Raw genomic sequence first — 22114 nt, forward strand, 5'->3', positions numbered from 1 at the left:
GCTACCTCAAATACAGTGTGATTTTGAAGGTGCAATCCAGGTGTTTGTGAAAATGATGCAATGGCGAACTCAGCTCGATCTTGGCTCGAATCGGCTAGAACTGGCCCGAGCTGCTGACTAAACCGAGCCAATCTGGCCAGTCAAACTCGAGGACCGATCCGAGCCGAGGCCAACTCGACCTGGTTCGACTCGATGTACACCTATAATCATAATGGCCCCAAATGCAAAAGAATGATGGATAGATTGGATGTACCATATAAATTAAAGTGGGCCCCACACATTGCAAATGTGTGTCAAGGTCTACATCACATTATATTCCTTCAATCAAAAATCAAGCAAGGGGAATTAACAATAATGACTGATTTCATCATTCAATTTTGCAATCAAATAGAGAAAACAGAAAGGATAAAATAGAAGAAATTCATATCATTTACAATAATAACTAATGATTACTCAGTTGACTGCATTTACAAGCAGCAAATTGAAAACAAACGGCCACAAAGAGAATGGGCCACGTATCTCTTGATTCCCAGTTTTGTACTCTCATTGGTTGAGACTCAGTGTCAACCTTTAATGAGTTCAATTGAATCTGAATCGACTCTTTCAAAGCCTTTAGACCATGCTCTCAACAATCACACCATTCATGAAAAGTGAGAAACAATTATCCAGAAGAATCTAATCTCTAATTCACCTTAGCATTGACACTGGATCTCCTATCATTGTGATTTCTCCATGTGGATCCTATCTGATGGGCCTTTCTAGATGGACACTCGGGATCATCTAACTCCAAGAGCTGCCAAAGAGGAGAGATCTCACCCGTTAACCGCTCCTAGGAGTTTTACTCGCGTGGAAAGAGAATAAAACAATGAAGCTTCACTCAAACTGCCTGCATTTCATTTTGTTCAGGCCACCGCATGTGGTGCATATTACAGTTGATCCAGATTGTTCCTCTGGTGGGCCCATTGAGGATATACGTTGCTGCAAGGCATCCCATCATAAAGATGAAGATGACAAAAAAAAAAAAAAAAGATGAATTATAACCACTCAACCATTTCCAAGCAGATGAGTGCATAAGCATCTCCTAAGATCCCATTTCCAAGATCCCAACACAATTCAAACCCACTTTCATGATCGCATTTTGAAGAGCTTGCTGAGATTCCCGCCGATCGCTTTCGGAGTGTCAGAGATGAACAAAAGATCAGCAAATGAAAAAGAAAAAAAAATACATCTGGCTGTTGAGTTACTCTATTAGATAAATCAAATATCCCATTCCCTTTCCTAAAGCTTCCAAAGAAGTCCAAATAGACCAACTACCACCAAATCCTGACAGGCAACTACCACCAAATCCTGACAGGCCCTAGACGTTCGGTGCCAAAACTCCCACCTTAATTTTACACAACATTCGGAGCAAGCCCACCAAACATTTCACCGGTTGAAATCAAGATCAGTTATAGAACAGTGGCAGTTCAAATCTTCACCCATCCCATCCAGGTGACCACAGCAGCTGGGCATGAGAATCCTGGAGCAACAACCGTCAGCTTAGTATGAAAGCTTGAAGAAGGCTCTGTGCTGCTTGCGTCTGATCAGGTGTCCCAGATATGATGACCATCCCATCTCTTGTACCAGGACGCGGATCATGCACTATGACTTTTGCACCGGAGATCTGATAACAGGATCCATGATATTGCCAAATGAGGAAATGGGAAGTCGCTTAAATGGGCAAATATTATCAGAATATACGTGAATTTGCAGGCTAGGAAACAAAGGGGTCATTTGGAATCCTGTAAATGGGGCTAACTGTAAATGATTTACAGGTAAATGGTTTGCAGTCTGTGTTTGGATGCTGAAAAAATGCCTCTAAATCATTTACAGCTTTCAGCCTCATAGGATTTACAGGTGAAAAGTTGTGATTTCATTTACAGGCTCTCCATTTACAGCCTAACGGCTATAAATGGAAAGATTGGCTCTCCATTTACTGGACTGAAACAATTTACAGGCAATCCAAACACAGACAATCATTTACAGCTTACAGTCAAACAGGACAGTGATTATCATTTACCATTGAAACCATTAACAAGCATCCAAACGACCCCTAACAATCTTGATTTACATGGAAATGAGGAAAAGACGAGATTGAATATTAAACCTCTAACATCAGAACTAGTCAACTTCTTAGTGTAGACAAGTAATTGCTTGATAGATTATAGCAATATCACCGTATTTCAGCCAATAGCTTGTCTTGCCTCGAGTGAGACTATTGCCCCATTATACTTTGGGCTTGATGGAGCACTGAATCGATACTTGTCCACCTATTGGATCTAATCCTTGGGTGGCCCACCGTTGAAAAATACAATGAGAGAACATCCTAGCTATCCAATATGTAGCCTCCAAACGACAGTAAAATCTTTAGCCGTTGAAAAATACAACGAGAGAACATCCTAGCTATCCAATATGTAGCCTCCAAAGGACAGTAAAATCTTTAGCCTCCAAACGACAGTGAAATGTGAGGCTAGGACCCACCAGGCTGATGGTCAGGGTCTGGATCCACCTCCCCGCCAATGGCATGTAAGGCATTCAGTGACATGCTTGAGGCAAGACAAGCTCTGATAAAATCAAGTTGGTTTTATGTTGATAGATTGTGGGCCATACGATAGTATAGCCCATCTGAATGATCTGATGAGTGTGTGTGTGTGTGTGTGTGTGTGTGTGTGTGTGTGTGTGTGTGTACAAACATAGCCTGGATGCATGGGGGCATTTTGGGCATTTTGTGTTTATCCCTTGTTAATAAAATATGAGAGGGGGTGTGTAATAGGGTATCAGCATTTTCCCCTTCCTATCTTCTTCTCCTTTCTCCCATTCTTCTCCCTTTGATGCCATAAACTCTACAGTTCCAAAAGGCAGCTTCTAACAAAACCACCACAGGCATGCAAAGTAGGGGTACAGCTCAGGCATGTTGGGCCAGGTTGCGGGTCAACCCATGCCCAAACCAACCTTAAGAGGACCTAACCATCAAACTGACCCAACCCGAGGTGCCCGACCCAAACAACCAAGTTCCATGGTCCTGAAACAGCTCCTAACGTCTCCTTTGAATTACTAGTATATATCCGATGAATTTCATTTCGCACTGGAAACTATTCTAGGAGAAGTTCGAACACATTCCATTCATGCATTGATCGGTCTTGGTTCGACGTGGTTCACCCACTAGTGGTTCCTGGGAAAGTCAATATCTCCATTGCCTAAACCATAATTGACCGTCTTTGCACTTCCTCCATATAAAACGCATCCCAACCCAACCAAAATACATGTGATTATTCCCAACCCAACCTAACCCGGCCCAAATTTGCTCAACCCGAACCCAACCCGATTTCAATTCAGGTTGGCATTTTCCAACTTGAACCCTTGCCGAGGACCTTGACAAGCCTGACCCAACCCTTATACGAACTCAGGCTGGGTCGATCAGGTTTGGGTTGACCTGAACCCTAGTTGTAGCTGTATTGCATTTTTGGAAGCATGAATGAGTGTTTTCAATTTTTATTTATTTATTATGGGCATTTAACTTTAAAAATGCTTATGGAAAACGCAATGTCAATTTGGTATTGTAACAGCAGAAAGTAACCTTTTGGATGAAAGAAGCCAAGCAAAATACTGGTTCAGATGGAAACAAGCAAAAAATAAAAATATGACAGTGCTGTGGTCGTGGACGCACCTGTCTTATTCGGCTCAGGTTACTACCATTTTCACCATAGACAGCACCAATAACATGCTCAGGAACTACAATCTCCATAGTAGTATTCATTACGATAGCAGATTTACTTCCGCTGCAAATCCAACCATATATCATACAAGAAGAAAGTGAATTGTTCAGAAATGTCTGCATAAAAAGCCAAATTCCTTTCAAGCACACACATGCTTCTTGGGCATGCTGCCGCCGCCCAAAATGAGAAAGAAATTGTAATGGTTCCCAGCAGTTCTTATCCAATTCCAATCTTGGGGTTCTTTTTGCTGACAAGAGAGTTTAGTGAATCCTGCCAGCTGCATTTTGGGAGATGCAACAAGCTGCCCCACTTCCCCTAAATGCACAAACGGGGATGCGAGAATGCCATCACACACATTGTGATTTTCATTAGCAATGGTAACCAAATCAGCGACCACAAGATTTCAAGAATAGTTTCAGATCAGCTGAAATGCAATAGCAAAAGGCATATGTGGTGATTTGAAAATAGGAATTATATTTTCAGTATCTTCTGAAAATCAAGATGAACAACTAACTCCTATGAAAGTATAGGATTGTCTTAACCTCCACAGTAACACAAATGGTTCCAAAGAATCCATTTCATATTATACAGCATGAATAAGTCAAGAAACACCCATTTGTTAATCGCTAGGAAAAATGACACAGTTCAAAGTAAACACAATCTTGTTAGAAATAGGGAGAATGATAACCATATTACAAATTGTAGGATTCCACAATAACATAGATGCAAAGATACAGTTTCTGCTGTCATCTTATATGTCACTGCAAAACCCATTTCCGAATCTAAAAAGTGGCACGATCTAAAGTAGAAACCTTTGTCAAAAATAAGAATTCAAAATCAAACTTAGTTACTTCTTCTCACTGTGACAATCATCAATAAAATGACCAGTCACAGGACCATGAAAAAGCAGAACCAGCAACCTCTGGGAAAAATAAAAAATAAAAAAATCAACCACTTAAAACAGAGTTGATTAAGAGATGGCATGTTTTTTTTTCCTTTTTTTTTAATACCTGATTTTTTTTGCCAAAAAAGAAGTGAAGGGGGATCAGCCCAACTGAACAGATAACCCCCGAAATACAAAAGGCTTTTAAGAAAACAAACCCAAAGGATGATTCTCTTCCTTAACAACAGGACTAAGCAAGGCCCACTCCAAAATCATGGATTGAATATTCTTTCTAAGAAGGGCCACCGAGGTGATATTCTCCTTAGGTTCTCTCTTTTCAAATGCCTCATAATATTCTGTAGGGCATCATTTTCCACCGAATTCCCCTTTAGGGGAGAACAGGCCTTGTCTCAACCAACTAGCAAGGCTAGAAAGGAAACATTAGAACCCAAGCTAAACCCAAAACCTCCCTTCTAGCAGTTTTTTCTCATATTTCCTTTGGCTTATGCAAGGAACTAGGATGAATTTGAACATTTGAGGAAAAAAGTCAATCTTAGTGTGCACTGAGTTTATACCTGCCAAGTTCCATCCCGCCTCTCAGGGATGGCAATGATCTTCCAATGTCTGGAATCGGGATGCTCCTGGGATCCAGACCCCCCACTGCCTGCAACCAAACCATCAATGAATTAACAACATGATTTTCTCTCAAAGGAGTCTCACTGAAACAAAATAATATACGAGAATGCTGTAAATTCCATTGAAAAAAACTATCCAAATGTTGGAATTCATTTCTAAACAACATTTTCATCTAGAAATTGCAGACTCCAAATTTTAAATTCGGGTTCAATTCAATGGTTGTGGGTCTTGCCACAACATTTTCAAGAACTAATTCAAAAGAAGAAGCTTGGTTCAAGACTAAAGTAAACTTCACACAATCAAGGGCTGAATACAATGCCACTATGGTTTCCGTAGATAGAGAAAAGACAGAGCCTGGAGAGAGAGGAAGTGGTGCAGGACGTGGGTCGTGGAAAATAGGGGCAGAGTAGCGGTTTTAAAAGGGAGTTGTTCAACACTCTGGTAGAGTGTGTTGTTTGATACTCAGGCACTTTGAAATAGTACACATGGTATACACCAACTCAATCAAACTATCCAATTTATAAGATTATTTTAGATAGTTTGACATATAAAATTCACTAGTTAACTATCCTAATTAGCCAATTAGAAAGTCAAATCAATTTACTATTTAGTTGAAGAGTCATGTAAATCAGGGATCATCTTTTGCATTGTATAGTTTAAGTCCATAGTATCTCAAATATACAATTTATTAATGCTTGTGTATCAATCACCATGTTCGGCAGAGTATCAAAATTTTTCTCGTCATGAAGGAAAACAGGAAAATTGGCTAGCAGATGCTTCACCAAATTGCGTAAATCACCTTACATTTAGGGCCCCTTTGATAACTCTTATCTAATCAATAAGAGCTAGGGAATTAAGACTTTCTTCTAGCCTTCTACATCTTCTTTTACAATAAGCACATTTGGTAAAATCACTTTTTTAGAACTAAAAAAAGTACTTATTTAAAATAAGCATGTTTAGCGAAACATTCAAATAAGAGCTTTCTCTAAAGGTGGTTGCTGTCATTTTTAAAAATTGCAACAACTCCATTTTGATCAACATGGACTGTTTGTTTTTCTAGCTATTGATTAGATGGCTAAAATCATCCAATCAAGAGGAATGGGCAACCAAAGGAGGGACACACTTTCGATGTAGATCATCCATCATGTAAGGCCCACTTTTGATGTCCACCGTCCATCATGTAGCGCGTACCTTCGATGTGGACCATCCATCATGTTGGGCCACCTTGGAAATGGGCCATCCATCATGTTGGGCCACCTTGGAAATGGGCCATCCATCATGTGAGACCTTGGATGTTAACCATTCATCAGGTGGGGCACGCTTGTTTAGGAATGTCCATCATGCGGGGCCACATTTTGATATGGGCCATCCATCATGTGGGGCCCACCTTTGATATGAACCGTCTATTATGTCAGCCCACCTTGACGCAAACCATCTATTGTGTAGGGCCCCGCCTTCAATATGGGTCGTTCATCATGAGGGCCCTCCTTCAATCTCAACCACCCATCATGTGGGCCTACCTTCTATGTCCATCGTCCATCATGTGGTTTGATGTGGAGAAGAGGCAATATAAGATATTCTTAAAAAAGTTCAGGGCCACTTTTTTTTTTTTTAAAGATGATGCAATATTTTAAGTCCAAAAGCCAAAAAAGAAACCAAAGGCAAACAAAGAAAAAGCAGAAAGGATACAAAATAAAACAAGAGGGCCCAAATAGGGTAAGGGAAGGAGCCTACCTGACAACCAAAAACTTCAGCTAACTGGGACACCTAAACCTAAGAGATATTAACACCTAAAAGCTCACTCTTGGCCATATTCATGTTAAGGCCAGACACCACTTTGAGGGAAATTAGTAACATGAAATAATGCAGGGGCATTTTCACACCAGGCTCGAGTGGGGTAGCCTGTGGGATGCGGGGATACCCTCGGGGTGGGTGACCCATGTGATTTGGAGCCCACAGGGGAGATCTCGTGTTCAAGACTCCTCACCGGGGGTGATTAATGCGCATTTCATGCCGGGCTCAAGTGGGGTAGCCCGTAGGATGCGGGGACACACTCGAGGTAGGCAGCCCATGTAATTTGGGGCCCCCGGGTTCGGCCGAGGTCCTAACCCATGCGATGAGGGGTCTGGGCTATGAGATAAAGGGATTAATTCACCATACTCTAATAGTTCGAGCTTTTAGAGCAAGTGGTTAATTGTCCTGCATCAAATTGGTATCAGGGAGGGAGGTCTCGTGTTCGAGACTCTTCACCGGGGGTAATTAATGCAGGGGCATTTTCACACCGGGCTCGAGTGGGGTAGCCCGTGAGATGCGGGGACACACTCGAGGTGGGTGACCCATGTGATTTCGAGCCCATGGGGGAGATCTCGTATTCGACCGTCAACTTGACCTTTAGAAAACATCTTATTAAGGGCTTCAGCCACCACAACACACACACACAAAACAAACGGAGAACTGTTAATCAACATAGAAAATTCAGCAGAAGAAATAAGGGATTGGATCTATTTCCTCCACTTAACACCAATATCCAGACAAGCCAACATATAATCCAAAAAGGACCAATCTACATGATCATGAGCTTTTTCAAGGTCCAATTTACAAATTACACCTTGAATGCCCGCCTTAAGGCAAGAATCCAAACATTCATGAGCGATCAGAGCACTATTGAGGATTTACCTCATAGCAACAAACACACTCTGGAAAGCTGAAATCAACTTATAGAGAACCACCTTGATTCTTTGACTTAGAATCTTAGTGATAATTGTTTAGGGACCTCTAAGAAGACTGATGGGTCTAAAATTCTTAAGGCTATCTGCACCTTCCAACTTAGGAATAAGGCCAAGAAAGCACAACCCAACTCAATTGCAATACGACCAGAGTCAGAAATTCTTTGGCAAAAGCCAATAGATCCGACTTAACTAAATCCCTGAAAGATTAAAAAAGGATCACGAAAAATCGTCCAGAGTCTCCAAACCCAAGGCTCTATCCCTCCCCAGACCACACACGGCTTCCCTAATTTCCTCGATTCAGATAGAAACCTCAAAAGCATCAGCCTCCTCCGGGGAGAGAGAATCGAAAGCAAGATTATCAAGATTAGGTTCCAAACGCCCTTCATCCAAAAGCAAGGATTCATAAAACTTAACAATGGCTTCACCAATACGACCTTCCAATCTAATACCATCAACCATAAGAGAGGAGATTCGATTGGCCCTAGATATCCCATGAAAATATATGGTGTTTTTATCACATTCTTTTAGCCAACCCATCCTTAGCATTAGCACCAATTGATTTTCTCCTCTTTCGGCCCCAAACTGATAGTCAGAGAATAACTTATCTTTAGTAGCATGCTCGGCTTCAGAAAGCATACCTCCCTCTTCCTTAATATCCGACACATGGATATCATTCAACAAAGAATCCATCTCGAGCTCCCTAAGATCGAACACTTCCCACTTCCAAGGAATAGCTTTCAGCAACTTCAACTTTTTGAATAACTTGAAACTTGCACGATCCTCAACATCAAAGGAAGACCGCCAGTCAGAGACTAAGGTATGGAAACCCTTAACCTCGAGCTAGGCCAGCTCAAATCTGAAAGGTTTAGGTCTCCAATTAATTTCTTCCACCTCCAACAAGACAGGACAATGGTCCGACATAGGTTTTGAAAAGCCTATCTGACAAGAGAGGGGAAACTTTTGCACCTATTCAAGATAAACTAAAAACCTATCTAATAAAGACATAGCAAGTGAAGTTTAACCATTAGACCAAGTGAATCTCACACCCCCACATCAGGATGTCCACTAGATTAGGCTTAAGGATTCAATCAACAAAACTGCACATGCTAGCAGAGACCCAACCCCTATGAAGCTTCTCATGAACAAAATGAATGACATTAAAAGTCCCCCTCAACACACCAAGGGAGCTGCCATCTTTCAGAGACAAGGGGTAGCTCCTCCCAAAAAGAGGATGGAGAGAGACAATTCGGACCATAAACTCCAAAAAACACCCATTTAAAACCAAAAGAGATCTCCAAGAAAACTACGCTGACAGAAAAGGACCCCAACAATCCTTCTTACACCGAAGAGAGGGATTCCACAAAATAATAATACCCCCTGACGCCCTACTAGACCCTAGACTACCCAATCCACAAACCTACAACCCAAATAGACTCCACAATACCCCTATCAACAAACTACAGCTTAGACTCTTGAATGATAATAATACTGCGTTTGAACCATTTGCAAATAGATTTGACTAGGACACGCTTCTAGGGGCATCCGACCCCGTGGACATTCCAAGACAGGATCTTCATTAGACAACCATACTAACCCCTCTCACTGTGAGGAAAAAACAAACTGCCCTTTCGGTCAACCGCAAGATTAATAAGCTCCCTTACTAGATATCTAGCATCTCCCTTAAACTTCCCCACTGAAAAGCTAAATACCCCTCCATTCCATAAGCTGGAAAAAGGCAACATAATCCTCATCTCTATCTCCAAAAACCACCCCAAGAAACCTACCAACATGACAAATGGCCTCCCTAACCCACCTCTTCGCCTTAACAAAAGTTACCAGACCCTTCAGATTTTCGGGAGAAAGAACTGAAGGGAGCATATTACTAGGGGGATATGGATATCATCTAGACATTTTTTATTTTTTATTTTTAAAAGGAGCAAATTAAAGGGGGGAAATATCCAAAGTGTTATCGCATACTCGAGGATAAACTAAAAACCTATCCAATAAAGACATAGCAAGTGAAGTTTAACCATTAGACCAAGTGAATCTCACACCCCCACATCAGGATGTCCACTAGATTAGGCTTAAGGATTCAATCAACAAAACTGCGCATGCTAGTAGAGACCCAACCCCTATGAAGCTTCTCATGAACAAAATGAATGATATTAAAAGTCCCCCTCAACGCACCAAGGGAGCTGCCATCTTTCAGAGACAGGGGATAGCTCCTCCCAAAAAGAGGATGGAGAGAAAGACAATTCAGACCATAAACTCCAAAAAACACCCATTTAAAACTAAAAGAGATCTCCAAGAAAACTACGCTGACAGAAAAGGACCCCAACAATCCTTCTTACACCGAAGAGAGGGATTCCACAAAATAATAATACCCCCTGACGCCCTACTAGACCCTAGACTACCCAATCCACAAACCTACAACCCAAATAGACTCCACAATACCTCTATCAACAAACTATAGCTTAGACTCTTGAATGACAATAATACTGCGTTTGAACCATTTGCAAATAGATTTGACTAGGACACGCTTCTAGGGGCATCCGACCCCGTGGACATTCCAAGACAGGATCTTCATTGGACAACCATACTGACCCCTCTCACTATGAAGGAAAAACAAACTGCCCTTTCGGTCAACCGCAAGATTAATAAGCTCCCTTACTAGATATCTAGCATCTCCTTTAAACTTCCCCGCTGAAAAGCTGAATACCCCTCCATTCCATAAGCTGGAAAAAGGTAACATAATCCTCATCTCTATCTCCAAGAAACCTACCGACATGACAAATGGCCTCCCTAACCCACCTCTTCCCCTTAACAAAAGCAACCAAACCCTTCAGATTTTCGGGAGAAAGAACTGAATGGAGCATATTACCAGAGGGATATGGATATCATCTAGACATTTTTATTTTTATTTTAAAAGGAGCAAATTAAAGGGGGGAAATATCCAGAGCGTTATCGCATACTCGAGGATCAGAAGGTTCGCGCTCAACAAGCACAGACCCGACCCGTTGATTCAAGAAGAGGAGTGCGGGGTATAGAACAATTCCAATTGAATAGGGAAAATAAGAGGAGAACTACAAGTGGGAAGAAAGACCGACTCCCCCACCCGAGTTAAACTGGGCTACTCACACGATTCGGCGAAGACTCGTGAATGGACATGATGTAGTTAACACACAATTTCGCTTCTCAAGGCCCCTTGCTAGCTGGCAAAGAATTAGAGGAAGCCAAACATGTGTCACTAAAACGTACCGAGTCATTATAACTTTATAACATCTCTCCTCGACAAGAGTCCCACCACCTGTCTTAATAGTAGTACCGACCTTCTCAAACCTGAGAGAAATGCATTGGACTCTCTTTAGCTTTTGAGGCGATGGATAGACCGTCATATCATTAAAACCATAAAAAGCAAAGATCCGCTAGCATCAGCATACCATCAACAAGGCCACCACGTATCCCCCACCGGGCAAAGAATTAGAGGAAGCCAAACATGTGTCACTAAAACGTACCGAGTCATTATAACTTTATAACATCTCTCCTCGACAAGAGTCCCACCACCCATCTTAGTAGTACCGACCTTCTCAAACCTAAGAGAAATGCATTGGACTCTCTTCAGCTTTTGAGGCGATGGACAGACCGTCATATCATCAAAACCATAAAAAGCAAAGATCCGCTAGCATCAGCATACCATCAACAAGGCCACCATGTATCGGTCCCCCCCCGGGCAAAGAATTAGAGGAAGCCAAACATGTGTCACTAAAACGTACCGAGTCATTATAACTTTATAACATCTCTCCTCGACAAGAGTCCCACCACCCATCTTAGTAGTACCGACCTTCTCAAACCTAAGAGAAATGCATTGGACTCTCTTCAGCTTTTGAGGCGATGGACAGACCGTCAATCACTTCCCTGAGACAAGAGCCAATAGCCACCAAGGCCTTTTCAAACTAAAGCTCTAAGGGAACATCAAAGAGACAAAACCAGACATCAAAACATCCAAACATCGACCAATCTTCCTGCCTACAGAGCAAAAGGACCAGACCGCTTCAATAGAATTGACCAGCAAGAACGACTCTGTCCGTATTCTCCAAAGGGTGGAGAAACACCCAAAAAACAAAGTAAGACAGTTCCCAGAGAAGAAAATCTTCCTTTGATAAACTACAAGAGTGGATCAGCAAAGAGATTAGGCCAGAGATCGAAGAACCCACCTGCATCTTCGCTACTAAACTCCGTTGAAGAGCTGACCTAATTTTATCTCTGACTTGATGAAGGACTTTGACCTCAACACCTAGAACTGGGACTGGGGAAGACTCCTTCGGGGAAGAAGTCAGAATAACTGTCGAAACTTCAACCTGACTGAATGGACCACCCACCTGGGAAGGAACCCCCACAAGGGCCTCCTTGAAGGATGCATAACCCCACCCTATAAACCACCCTCCGCAATCGATCTTGCCAAGATAGTGGAAATAATGGGAACCGCCCTACTCCCTGGCTTCCGACCTCCCTGGAACATACCCTTACCCCCCTTCCTCTCCCAGTTCACTACCACCAAACCAAACTGAGCTCTCTGAGCTCTAATCTCCTTTCCATTGAAACCTTTTTCGTTAATACCCTCGATAGCTCTATGAAGCTCGTTTTCGCTTTCCATCCTCAAAAAGGCAAACCCCCGGATGAAAAAAGACCCTTTAAACCTAGATATAACCACCTCCCAACCTTACCATTCCCAAAAACCCAAAATAAATTTATCTCCATCCACTCCTCAAGGAACCGGTCAACATAGATCATCGATAATTCCTTCAATAACACCCCTCTTACCCTGCTAATTCTACCATGATCTCCCTTCTTGCCCTTACCCACCGAAATCCAGCGTCCTCCACCAACTTCCCAGTCGAAGACCACCGTTACTTCTGGCCCTTCGAAAGTTCTCTTATCCTTTGCATGGATCCCTACCTCTCCTTATCCCCCTTACTTCTCTTAGAACCAATCTTTTACCCAAGTTAGAACCACTCCCCTTGGACTATGAAGCTCTCCTCCAGAGCTAGGATCTCCTACGATTCCCACTCGACCGATGGCTTCTCTCTCGATCCTTCTCAAATGCTCAACTATGCTCTCTAAAGGAACCCTGACCACTCCCTCTCTCCTTGCCCATTGAATCATCTCTAGAGAAACCTCTTGAGCCAACCCTTGCACTCTCTCTAGAGTCACACCCCCGAGCCTCCCTGGATCTTCATAAAAGTTCTCTCTAACGTCGTCTCTCAATCTCTCTCTTTTCAATCACTTCTCGAGTCGTCTAGTTGATTGCCACAAAAATTGCCTTGGAGACCCCTCAAGCATACATGGAGAAAACCTAGTGGTGAAAGCGTGGTGACCCTAAAACAACCTTTAAATGTCTACCCGCTTTAACAAACTAAGCTCTGTTTTTAAAAGTAAACTCTTCATACCTAATGAATTAAGAGGTAAAATCTCTTATGTCAAAAAATTAGTACATGTAAAGTTAGACCATTACCAAACAATCTAGTTTCGAAAAACAATTTATTTATTTACAAATAAGTAAATATGCTTTATTTGTAGAGATGTCAAACGGCCACTCAGTCTTAATGCCCTTTCATATCCTTCAATAATCATAGTTTTTAGCAAATCATAGAACTAAGCAAGTAAAAAATTTGCCAATGTACCCATATTTGCCTTCTTTTTTTTCTTTTTTGAATGATGTCCTCGCCCTATTTTTAGTAGAGTAGAGACATCGCATTTTCTGTCAGCCTTCAGCCCAGCTTCCCAAACAGGAAAGTGACACCCATGATAACATGAAAAGGGGAAAAAATGAGAAAACAAAAGGCTTACCTGTGACGGCCATGACTTTGGGGATGGAGGACGGTCAATGTTGCGAGAAAGTCCAAGGTGATCTATACCATGGGTTAAAGTAGTATGATAATCAAGCCTGTTGGAGAAACCCAATGATGGATACAGCCTGGGAGAGGTAGGTTCCCTTGCTCTTCCATAGGAAGCAGTCTCCGGAATGGTTGAAGGGTAAATACCAGCTCCAGAACCATTCATAGCTTTAGTGGGAAGAACATTATCACGCAATCTACCAGTAACATGAAATAAAGCATCCTGAACATTCCCAAAGTCGCCATTAATCTGTAAAACCCATCCATTTCAGGTCAGTTTAATTTAAATTGATTGCCTGAACCTTCCAAAAGAACTGCTACGTATTGTCAAAAAAAAAAAAAAAAATCCCAATAACAATGGCAGCCAACTCTAACGCACGGACCACTAGTGATGAAAAACAATGTCCATGTGATTGGTGTCAACCAGAACCTCCATCGTTTCATTGAATTAATACAAAATATGCAAGGAAGCATGACATTGAAGAGTTGAGATAAAAGAGCAAACAGTATCATTTGGCAAAAGTTTTTTGTTTTCTGAAAATTAATTTGGCGAATGTTACTTCATCATCCGAAAACACAAGCACATTCGGGTACATTCACTCAAAAGTTGCTTGTTTGTCAACTTGGAAAAAAACATAATTTGCTAAATTAGAATTAACTTGTAAGGATCTTTTATTGAAAAAATGGAGGAGATATGTAAATACTTTCTCGTGCTTCTGTACTTAACAAAAATAAAGACACCTGCACACCTGTACCACTTCATCATTTTCTGAAGCACATTTCGGGACCTGATCGCCTCCTATTATCCGGATGCCTGCACCAGTCACCTTCCTCATTTCTGCTATCACTGTGCCTCCTTTGCCCATCAAGCAACCAATTTGATTTGATGGTACTAGAAGCCGGGCAGAAATATGTGCTCCCTTTCCTAAGCCCGAGTCAAGTCCTTTTTCCATGCCTGCCTCTACAGATCTAACAAAAACGCGGACAACAGCATTTTGTGCTGGGGAGTATCGTGATTCTGGATCCTGCACAAGAATGATGAATGCCCAGAAAATAACAAATTTACAGAAGCACATACAGTTATGAAACAGACCAAGCCATAGAAGAACCTAAATACGAAGTGGAAATATGGTAATATAGAATATTAGAAGCAGCACAAACCTCCATAGCAGAAACGGTGATGACACGCTCCTCTGACTCAGCTACTGAAGATCCAACACTTATACAAGCGCCAGTTTCATTCTGCAGTGCCTTGACAATGGTCCCTCCCTTGCCAATTACACCCCCAACTTTATCATTGGAACACAAAAATCTGAATGCAACTTCTTGCTGCGCCTTTTTTTGGTCCAGCATAGATAACCCATCAACTGGGGTTGGCAATGGACGACCTCTGGCAGCATAATCAACATAGCCGCCCGGGGTAGGTGGTAGCAACGAACCCCTATGCAAGTGATGCTCCCCCTGGGCATCAGGAAAAGCCCCATGAGGAGCCGCTACGGGTCGGCTCACAACAAGCTGTGCTCTGTCAGTTGGTGAATTTTCTTGGATGCAACAGGAAACAGCAAGAAGTGCTTTTTTAACAGCCCCAGCATCTCCTGTAATCTGAAAAAAGAAAAAAATATATACACATTACATATATATACCAAATTGTGAATTGATAAAACTTGATAAATGGATATGGGAAACAAGGAAGACAACACATGCATGATTCAAACTTGTCACTCAATACTCTTGAACAACCAAAATGATACAAACTTTATCCATTCTTGAAATTTTATGGTTCAAACTTATCACTCAATACTGTCAAACTACCAAAACGATACAAACTTTATGTATTCTTGAAACAGCACAAAAACTTTATTTATTCCTGAAACAGCACAAAAGTGGGTAAAATTTTGCAGAAATATAGATGATTTACAGTGGATATTATCCAAGGGGAACTCTAATGCAGGGGCATTTTCACACCGGGCTCGAGTGGGGTAGCCTGTGGGATGTAGGGGGGGCCAGGGGCACACTCGGTGTGGGCAGCCTGTGTGAGGCGAGTGGCTCGTGTGAGGCACACCCATGTGAGGCGGGTGGCTTGTGTGAGGCAGTACCCATGTGAATTAGGGCCCACGAGAGGGGTTCGGCCGAGGTCCTAAATCCTAACCCATGAGATGTGGGCCCTGGACTATGGAATAAAGGGATTGATTCGCCATGCTCTAACAGTTCGAGCTTTTAGAGTAAGTGGTTAATTGTCCTGCATCAAATTGGTATCAGGGCGGGAGGTCTCGGGTTCGAGACTCCTCACCGAGAGTGATTAATGCTGGGGCAGTTTCACACCGGGCTCGAGTGGGGTAGCCTATGGGATGAGGGACACACTCGGGGTGGGCGGCCCGTGTGAGGCGGGTAGCTCGTGAGAGGCGGGCCCCGCCCGTGTGATTCGGGTGGCTCGTGTGAGGCGGTACCCATGTGATTTGAGGGCCACCGGGAGGGTTCAGCCGAGGTCATAACCCATAAGATGTGGGGCCTAGGCAATGAGATAAAAGGATTGATTCGTCATGCTCTAACGGTTCAAGCTTTTACCTGATTTTTGTGCTAGGTGCATGTCATGGTAGGGAGAACCTGTCAGATGGGTTGGATGTCATCCACACAGCACATGGTACCCCCAACAACTCAGACCACCATCAATAGTGGATTAGCAGTGGTACCGGTACCATGCGTTCGCTTCCCATTATCCATTGCATGTCTCGGCTTTGGTGTCGGCCAATACATCATCATCATCTAAGCCTTATCCCAACTACTTGGGGTCGGCTACACAAACCTGATCCACCATTCCACTCTATCAAGGTCCATAGGCTCAGCCGGAACATAGTCATCAAATCTTTTCTTACTGCCTCCACCCCGGTCCTCTTGGGTCTTCCCCTTGCCCTTTTACAACCTTCAACTTCAACCAATTCACTCCTAACTAGTGTAGTTCTTGGTCTCCGTGTCACATGGCCAAACCATCTAGGCCTACTTTTTCCTCATCTTATTACCTTATAGGTGTTACTCCTAAATCCCTCGAATGCGTTCATTTCTAATACATCCTTCCTCGTCTTGCCAATCATTCATCTCAACATCCACATTCAGCTACACCCAGCCTGCCAATATGTTGTCCCATGTTGCCCAACTTTTCTGTCCAATAATCCCAAAAATATGATCCCCACATTATCAAATGCTTAATATTTTCAACCTTGGCCTATGGTTCACCTTAGTCATCCAATGCAAAGATGCTACAGCGGTGCATAAGAAAATAAGACATGAGGTGGTGTCAAAACATGAAAAGGCCGTTACACCTCTTGCTTTAAATGACATTTTTTTATTTTGTTGTATTTATTTACTTATTTAGTGATAAGTAACAAATCTTATCACCGTAAAAAAAATATATATCAAACTAAGGCAGAGATTTCCCAAAATACACAATGAAGGTCTATAGGCTTAAGCGAATAAGCTTGATATGTAAAACACGAAGGAAAAACATTCGTTGTGCAGCAAATAATGTCCAATTAACAACAGAATTGATAAAAGGTTATAAAGAACATTCACATATCCCCCTTTTTGTCTAATTCTGTGTACGTTCAAATATTCATGTATAGTGGTGGTGCTTCTTCTTTTTTTTTTGAAGGATAATTGATTTTATTTTATTGGTGAACTGCTAAGACAAAAGTGGATGCAGGAATGTATATTGGTCCTTAAAACAACATATAGAAAAATAACAGGAAAAAAAAAAAAAGCAGGTGTCATACTATGAATTCAAAAAAAGAAGCAGAAGATGCGATAAAGTAGAAAGGCGAGGGAGTTCTAAAAAGAACAGGAAGTCATGCAAACTCTTATCCGAATTTGCCAAATGATTCTGTCATAGATCTTGCACTCAACAAGAGGGACTAACCCCACCAAAAAACCGGAAAGATTACTTCTTCTATTTATTTAATTTTATGAAAGATAACAAAACTTTATTGAGAAAAGCAAGGTGGGAAAGAATACAACCCACGAACAAAACTAAAGACCAAAAAAGGAGAAAGATTGACAGCATTTGTCGTCTCTACAATGGAAGCACATCCCACCAATTCGTCCTTGGCCTTCCTAATGACTTCATCCATGGAGGCACTCCTATTAATCTGTAGGGATATTGAAATATCCCCTACAATGCAAGACTGAATGAATCAAATATTTAAGCTAATGCACAGATTGGAAATACTGATAGTTGATAGCTCCATATAATGTTGTCATTCACTTTACTCCCTACCTAAACACTCTCATTGTCAAACATGATGTGAGTTATTCCAATAAATTGACCTTTTGTTCTTCACTTCTTCTCCTAAGTGAGTAATCAAACCCACCAATCATAAGACATAAATATAATATAAAGGCAACCAACAGATGAGCTTCACAATGGGTTGGGCTTGGACCAAGAAAAATAAAAAAATTTGAACATGGCCGGCTTGCCAGGCAGGACCAACACAACATCCAAGCCTATAACAATCCCAAGCCCGCCCATAACAGGGCCTACGGGGCAAAGCAAGTTACCTCAAAGCTTGCCCCACTAGATGGCTTTGGATCTAAATTGGCAAAAAAGATTATTACATAAAAAAGGGCTTTTGTTTTCTTCAAGTCCTTAGCTACTAAATAAGTAGGGTGACTTAAATGAAGAGGGCTTTCTGTTTTGCCCTGGACCTAAAAATAGAAAGGGAAGGCAAAGACACCCCCCACCTTTCCTCTAAATAGCGAGAGAAAAGGCAGGCCACCAAAGTGTCCACAAACAAGCACTTCCTAGTGAGGGGAAGACCTCTGTTGCAAAATCTCAAAATCCATATAAAAATTATTTTTTTTAAGTGCTTTTATATATGGTATCATGGTATGATTCTAATCATCATATCATCTTCTTATCCTTTCTCTTGGCAACTTGGGAATGGTGTTTAAGTGGTAGATGGGCATTTGGCAAAAGCTTTATGATCAACTGCCCACCATACGTCACCTTTCCTCATTTACCAAAGTTCTTGGAAACGGCCATGGCAAAGGCTTGCCTTAACACTATTCAAATGCAAATACGGCTACAGACGTGTCCAGAAAAACCTGAAAACAAAGTAAGGTCGTGGAGGGGCAGTTGCCATGCAAACCGCTACGAACAAAGCACCAAGCATGAAAGATCACACTTGAGTACTTCGTTGCACAACTTGCATGCAGACACGGATCCACCACATGTTGCATGTTAGCAACACCATTGCATGCTACCCAGAAGGGCAATTCACGAACAGTTGATGGATGTAGCAAGTAGCGCCAAAAGAACACACTAAAAACACAAGAGCTATTCCAAACTGTCTGCCAAAAATTGAATACCGTCACTGCTTACATTACATAATAAGCGAAAAATGCAAGCTGAAGAGACAAGTTACAGCTATTGAAACCAAATTGCACCATGGACCCATTTTGCGGTTATTTTATCGAACTATAGAGGGGTGTAAATTGTCAACTATCATATAACATACATTCTATTGTATAGTCGCTACTCTAAAGAATGTGGATGGTTGTAATTTCAGTTAGTAACAAAAATACATTCATACATTTATAGATTCATATATTTTTGTTCTCTTAGTTGATGCTCAAAAAAAACTTGTGCACACTCCCACACCAATACCTACACACCCACACAGGCAAGCACACAGCTAGAGGTACCATGCATGGGCTGAGAGTTTGTAAAGCATGTCTGAGTTGTACAAGTGAGGCCCAATGTACAATGATCCAAAGTCCAAACCACTGATATAATAGGCCTCAGTGTTGATGGCCCAGGCACGACAAGTACCCCAGATTTCAAGATCCTGGCTAAAGAATATTTGGCCTTTCTTTGTTGAATGTGAATGGTGTTGTATCTCCTTTCTTAACGGCGTACTTGTTGGCCACCTCTCGAAGGGATAGGATTATAGGAACTTTTCCATTTGCAAGGTTTTTTGGTGAATGGGTATCCACAATGGCTTGGATCACTGAGCCATGGGCCACCTTGTATTGTACCAACTTCCGGCCTAGGCTTTGCTCACAAGAAATTCCGAAATTCCACCTAAGGGATCGTTTGGTAGTTTGTACTTGATTTGCATTGACATTCATTCGCAATTACCATGGAATCCATGTGAATTGGAAAAAGTAGTTATGTTTGGCAGCCTATAATCAGAATCCACTAGAATCTGGTAATTGAGATCACCAAATTGGGCTTGGCACATTGTATTTGGAAGAGAGAGTGTGAGGGAGATGATTGTGACTTGGAAATCGGTGGTAATCAGTGGTAATCAGAATTTATATGAAATGGAATCGCATGATTTTGTTGTGATTTCAAAATAGAGCTTTTTGGTGTATTCGTTGTGAATTGGATTCCAATTCACATCAAATACACACCACCCAAATGCACCGATTAACACCAATTCAAGCTCCCAAACAACCACTGAAAGAAACCATCACGCCAAAGAAAGCTTTGAAACCCAGTTCCAAGCCTACAACTCAATGCGTCACAAAGTCACAAGCCATTTTTTTGTCAAAAAAACAAATGGCATAATATATTGCCAGTGTGATATTCCAGACCTGCTTCACGTTTGCATACAAAGCATGTCATCATCACACCAAGCTTTTAAAGAGCCTATGAGGAACAAACTTAGGACATGTTTGGGTGTCCGCCCAAATCCCGATTTGGACAGAAATCCAGCACTCCTAGTAATTAGAATTCAAAAAAAAAAAAAGGCAGTTTGAGATTGCATTTTTCCCAAATTCAAAGCTGAAAACTGAAAGCTCATTTCAGCCCTAGCCTGCATGTTCTGTAATTTCAAGTCCTAGGTATAAACAATGCCACTCATGGTGAGGGCAGAAAATGAATCATTGTGCTTAGTGTTTTGCATCTGCCAGGACAAACTACAGACTTGAAAACTTAGAAAAATCACGGAAAACCGAGTTCTTCATCCATTTTTGTATATCAAAGAACTAGAACACTTCACAATCCAAAAATGAAAATCGTAATTTCTTTTTCCTCTAAGAGCATAGGAAATCAAACAAAGAAAACAAATCACCTGTACGACTTCATCTGACGGCAATGCGCAAGCCGGCAGTTGCTCCCTCGGTAGAACCCTAATCTTGGCGCCACTCTCCTTCCTAATCTTCTCAATAACCTTCCCTCCTTTCCCCATGACCGGCCCCACCTGCCCCGTTGGCACCAGCAGCCTGCAGGAAACGGCCCCACCACCAGCGGACACCTCCATTTCCGCATCGACCTCCAAAACCCTGCCAAAAACCCTAACCAGAGCCTCCTGAGCTGGAGACGCATCGCGCCCGCCCTCCCCTCCATCCGTCCCATCACCGTCAGTCGGGTGGGCCTTTGCGCCTGTCATCTTAGCGGTGGGGCCCACGACGAGGATGACGCGCTCATCACAGGCAGGGACGGGATCCTCGACGCGGATCTTGGCGCCGGTCTCATTGCGGATGAGATTGACAACGCTGCCGGACTTGCCGATGATGCCGCCGATCTTGGAGATTGGGCAGAGGAGGCGGAAGGCAGCGTGGCCCGGGGAGAGGACGATGGGGGGAGGAGGAGGTTTGGGCCGGCGCTTAAATGCGCCGTTGGCGCTGTGGGCGTAGGGAGTGGGGATGCTATCGTGCGCCTCGAAAGGGCGTTTGGCTGGGTTGGAGGACAGGAACGGGAGTTCCATCTTTTCGGGTTTTGGGGGGGATTTTTCCTTTTTTTCTCGTCTACTGATGTGAGGGAGTCGAGAGAGTGGGGAAGAGAGGAGGAAACGGCCCTCAGATTGCGATTTTTTTGGATTACGATTTTTGAGCGTTTGGCTCTCCCCTCTCTCTCTCTCTGTCTGTACTCCTGGAGCGAAGTAGAGTGAGGGAGGCCGAGGTATGTGCGTACTCTCTTTCGTTCTAACGAAGTAACGATGTAAGGGTTTTAGCTAACCTGCGTGGGGGTAAATGTGGAGTTGGCTGGCCGAGAACTTCCCACAACAGTTGTAGGGCACGCGACTTGAATATGGCCCGGAGCGTAACACGAGTGCGAAATCGGATTACGTACTGAGTTACGCAGTATGCTCTTATCGTACTGAGCAAACTCTGTTGGACCCGCCTTGAATGTATATGGTCTATCTATACCGTCCATCCGTTTTTCCATGTAAATTAAGGGGTTGATACCAAAATTGAAGCATATCCAAATATCAAGTAAAT

The 22114-nt window shown here is 42.4% G+C and overlaps 1 protein-coding gene across 2 annotated transcripts; it reads right to left on the bottom strand.

Moving 5' to 3' along the window:
* Positions 1-1389: 1389 nt before the first annotated feature.
* Positions 1390-21839, bottom strand: LOC131218707 (KH domain-containing protein HEN4-like). 2 transcript variants are annotated; one of them, XM_058213426.1, is made up of 7 exons: positions 20965-21834; positions 15059-15499; positions 14647-14922; positions 13851-14147; positions 5214-5302; positions 3707-3818; positions 1390-1663 (listed from the first exon to the last, which is right to left on the bottom strand). In XM_058213426.1, the coding sequence occupies exons 1-7, from the start codon at positions 21598-21600 to the stop codon at positions 1535-1537; spliced, it is 1980 nt and encodes a 659-aa protein (XP_058069409.1). In that variant the 5' UTR covers positions 21601-21834; the 3' UTR covers positions 1390-1534. The 2 variants fall into 2 exon arrangements, with proteins under 2 accessions (XP_058069409.1, XP_058069411.1); XM_058213428.1 differs by lacking the exon at positions 13851-14147 and having other exon boundaries at positions 20965-21839.
* Between the last annotated feature and the right edge of the window lie 275 nt (positions 21840-22114).

The sequence above is a fragment of the Magnolia sinica genome, chromosome 11 (genome assembly GCF_029962835.1).
Source record: "Magnolia sinica isolate HGM2019 chromosome 11, MsV1, whole genome shotgun sequence".
In the NCBI taxonomy this organism is placed as follows: Eukaryota; Viridiplantae; Streptophyta; class Magnoliopsida; order Magnoliales; family Magnoliaceae; genus Magnolia; species Magnolia sinica.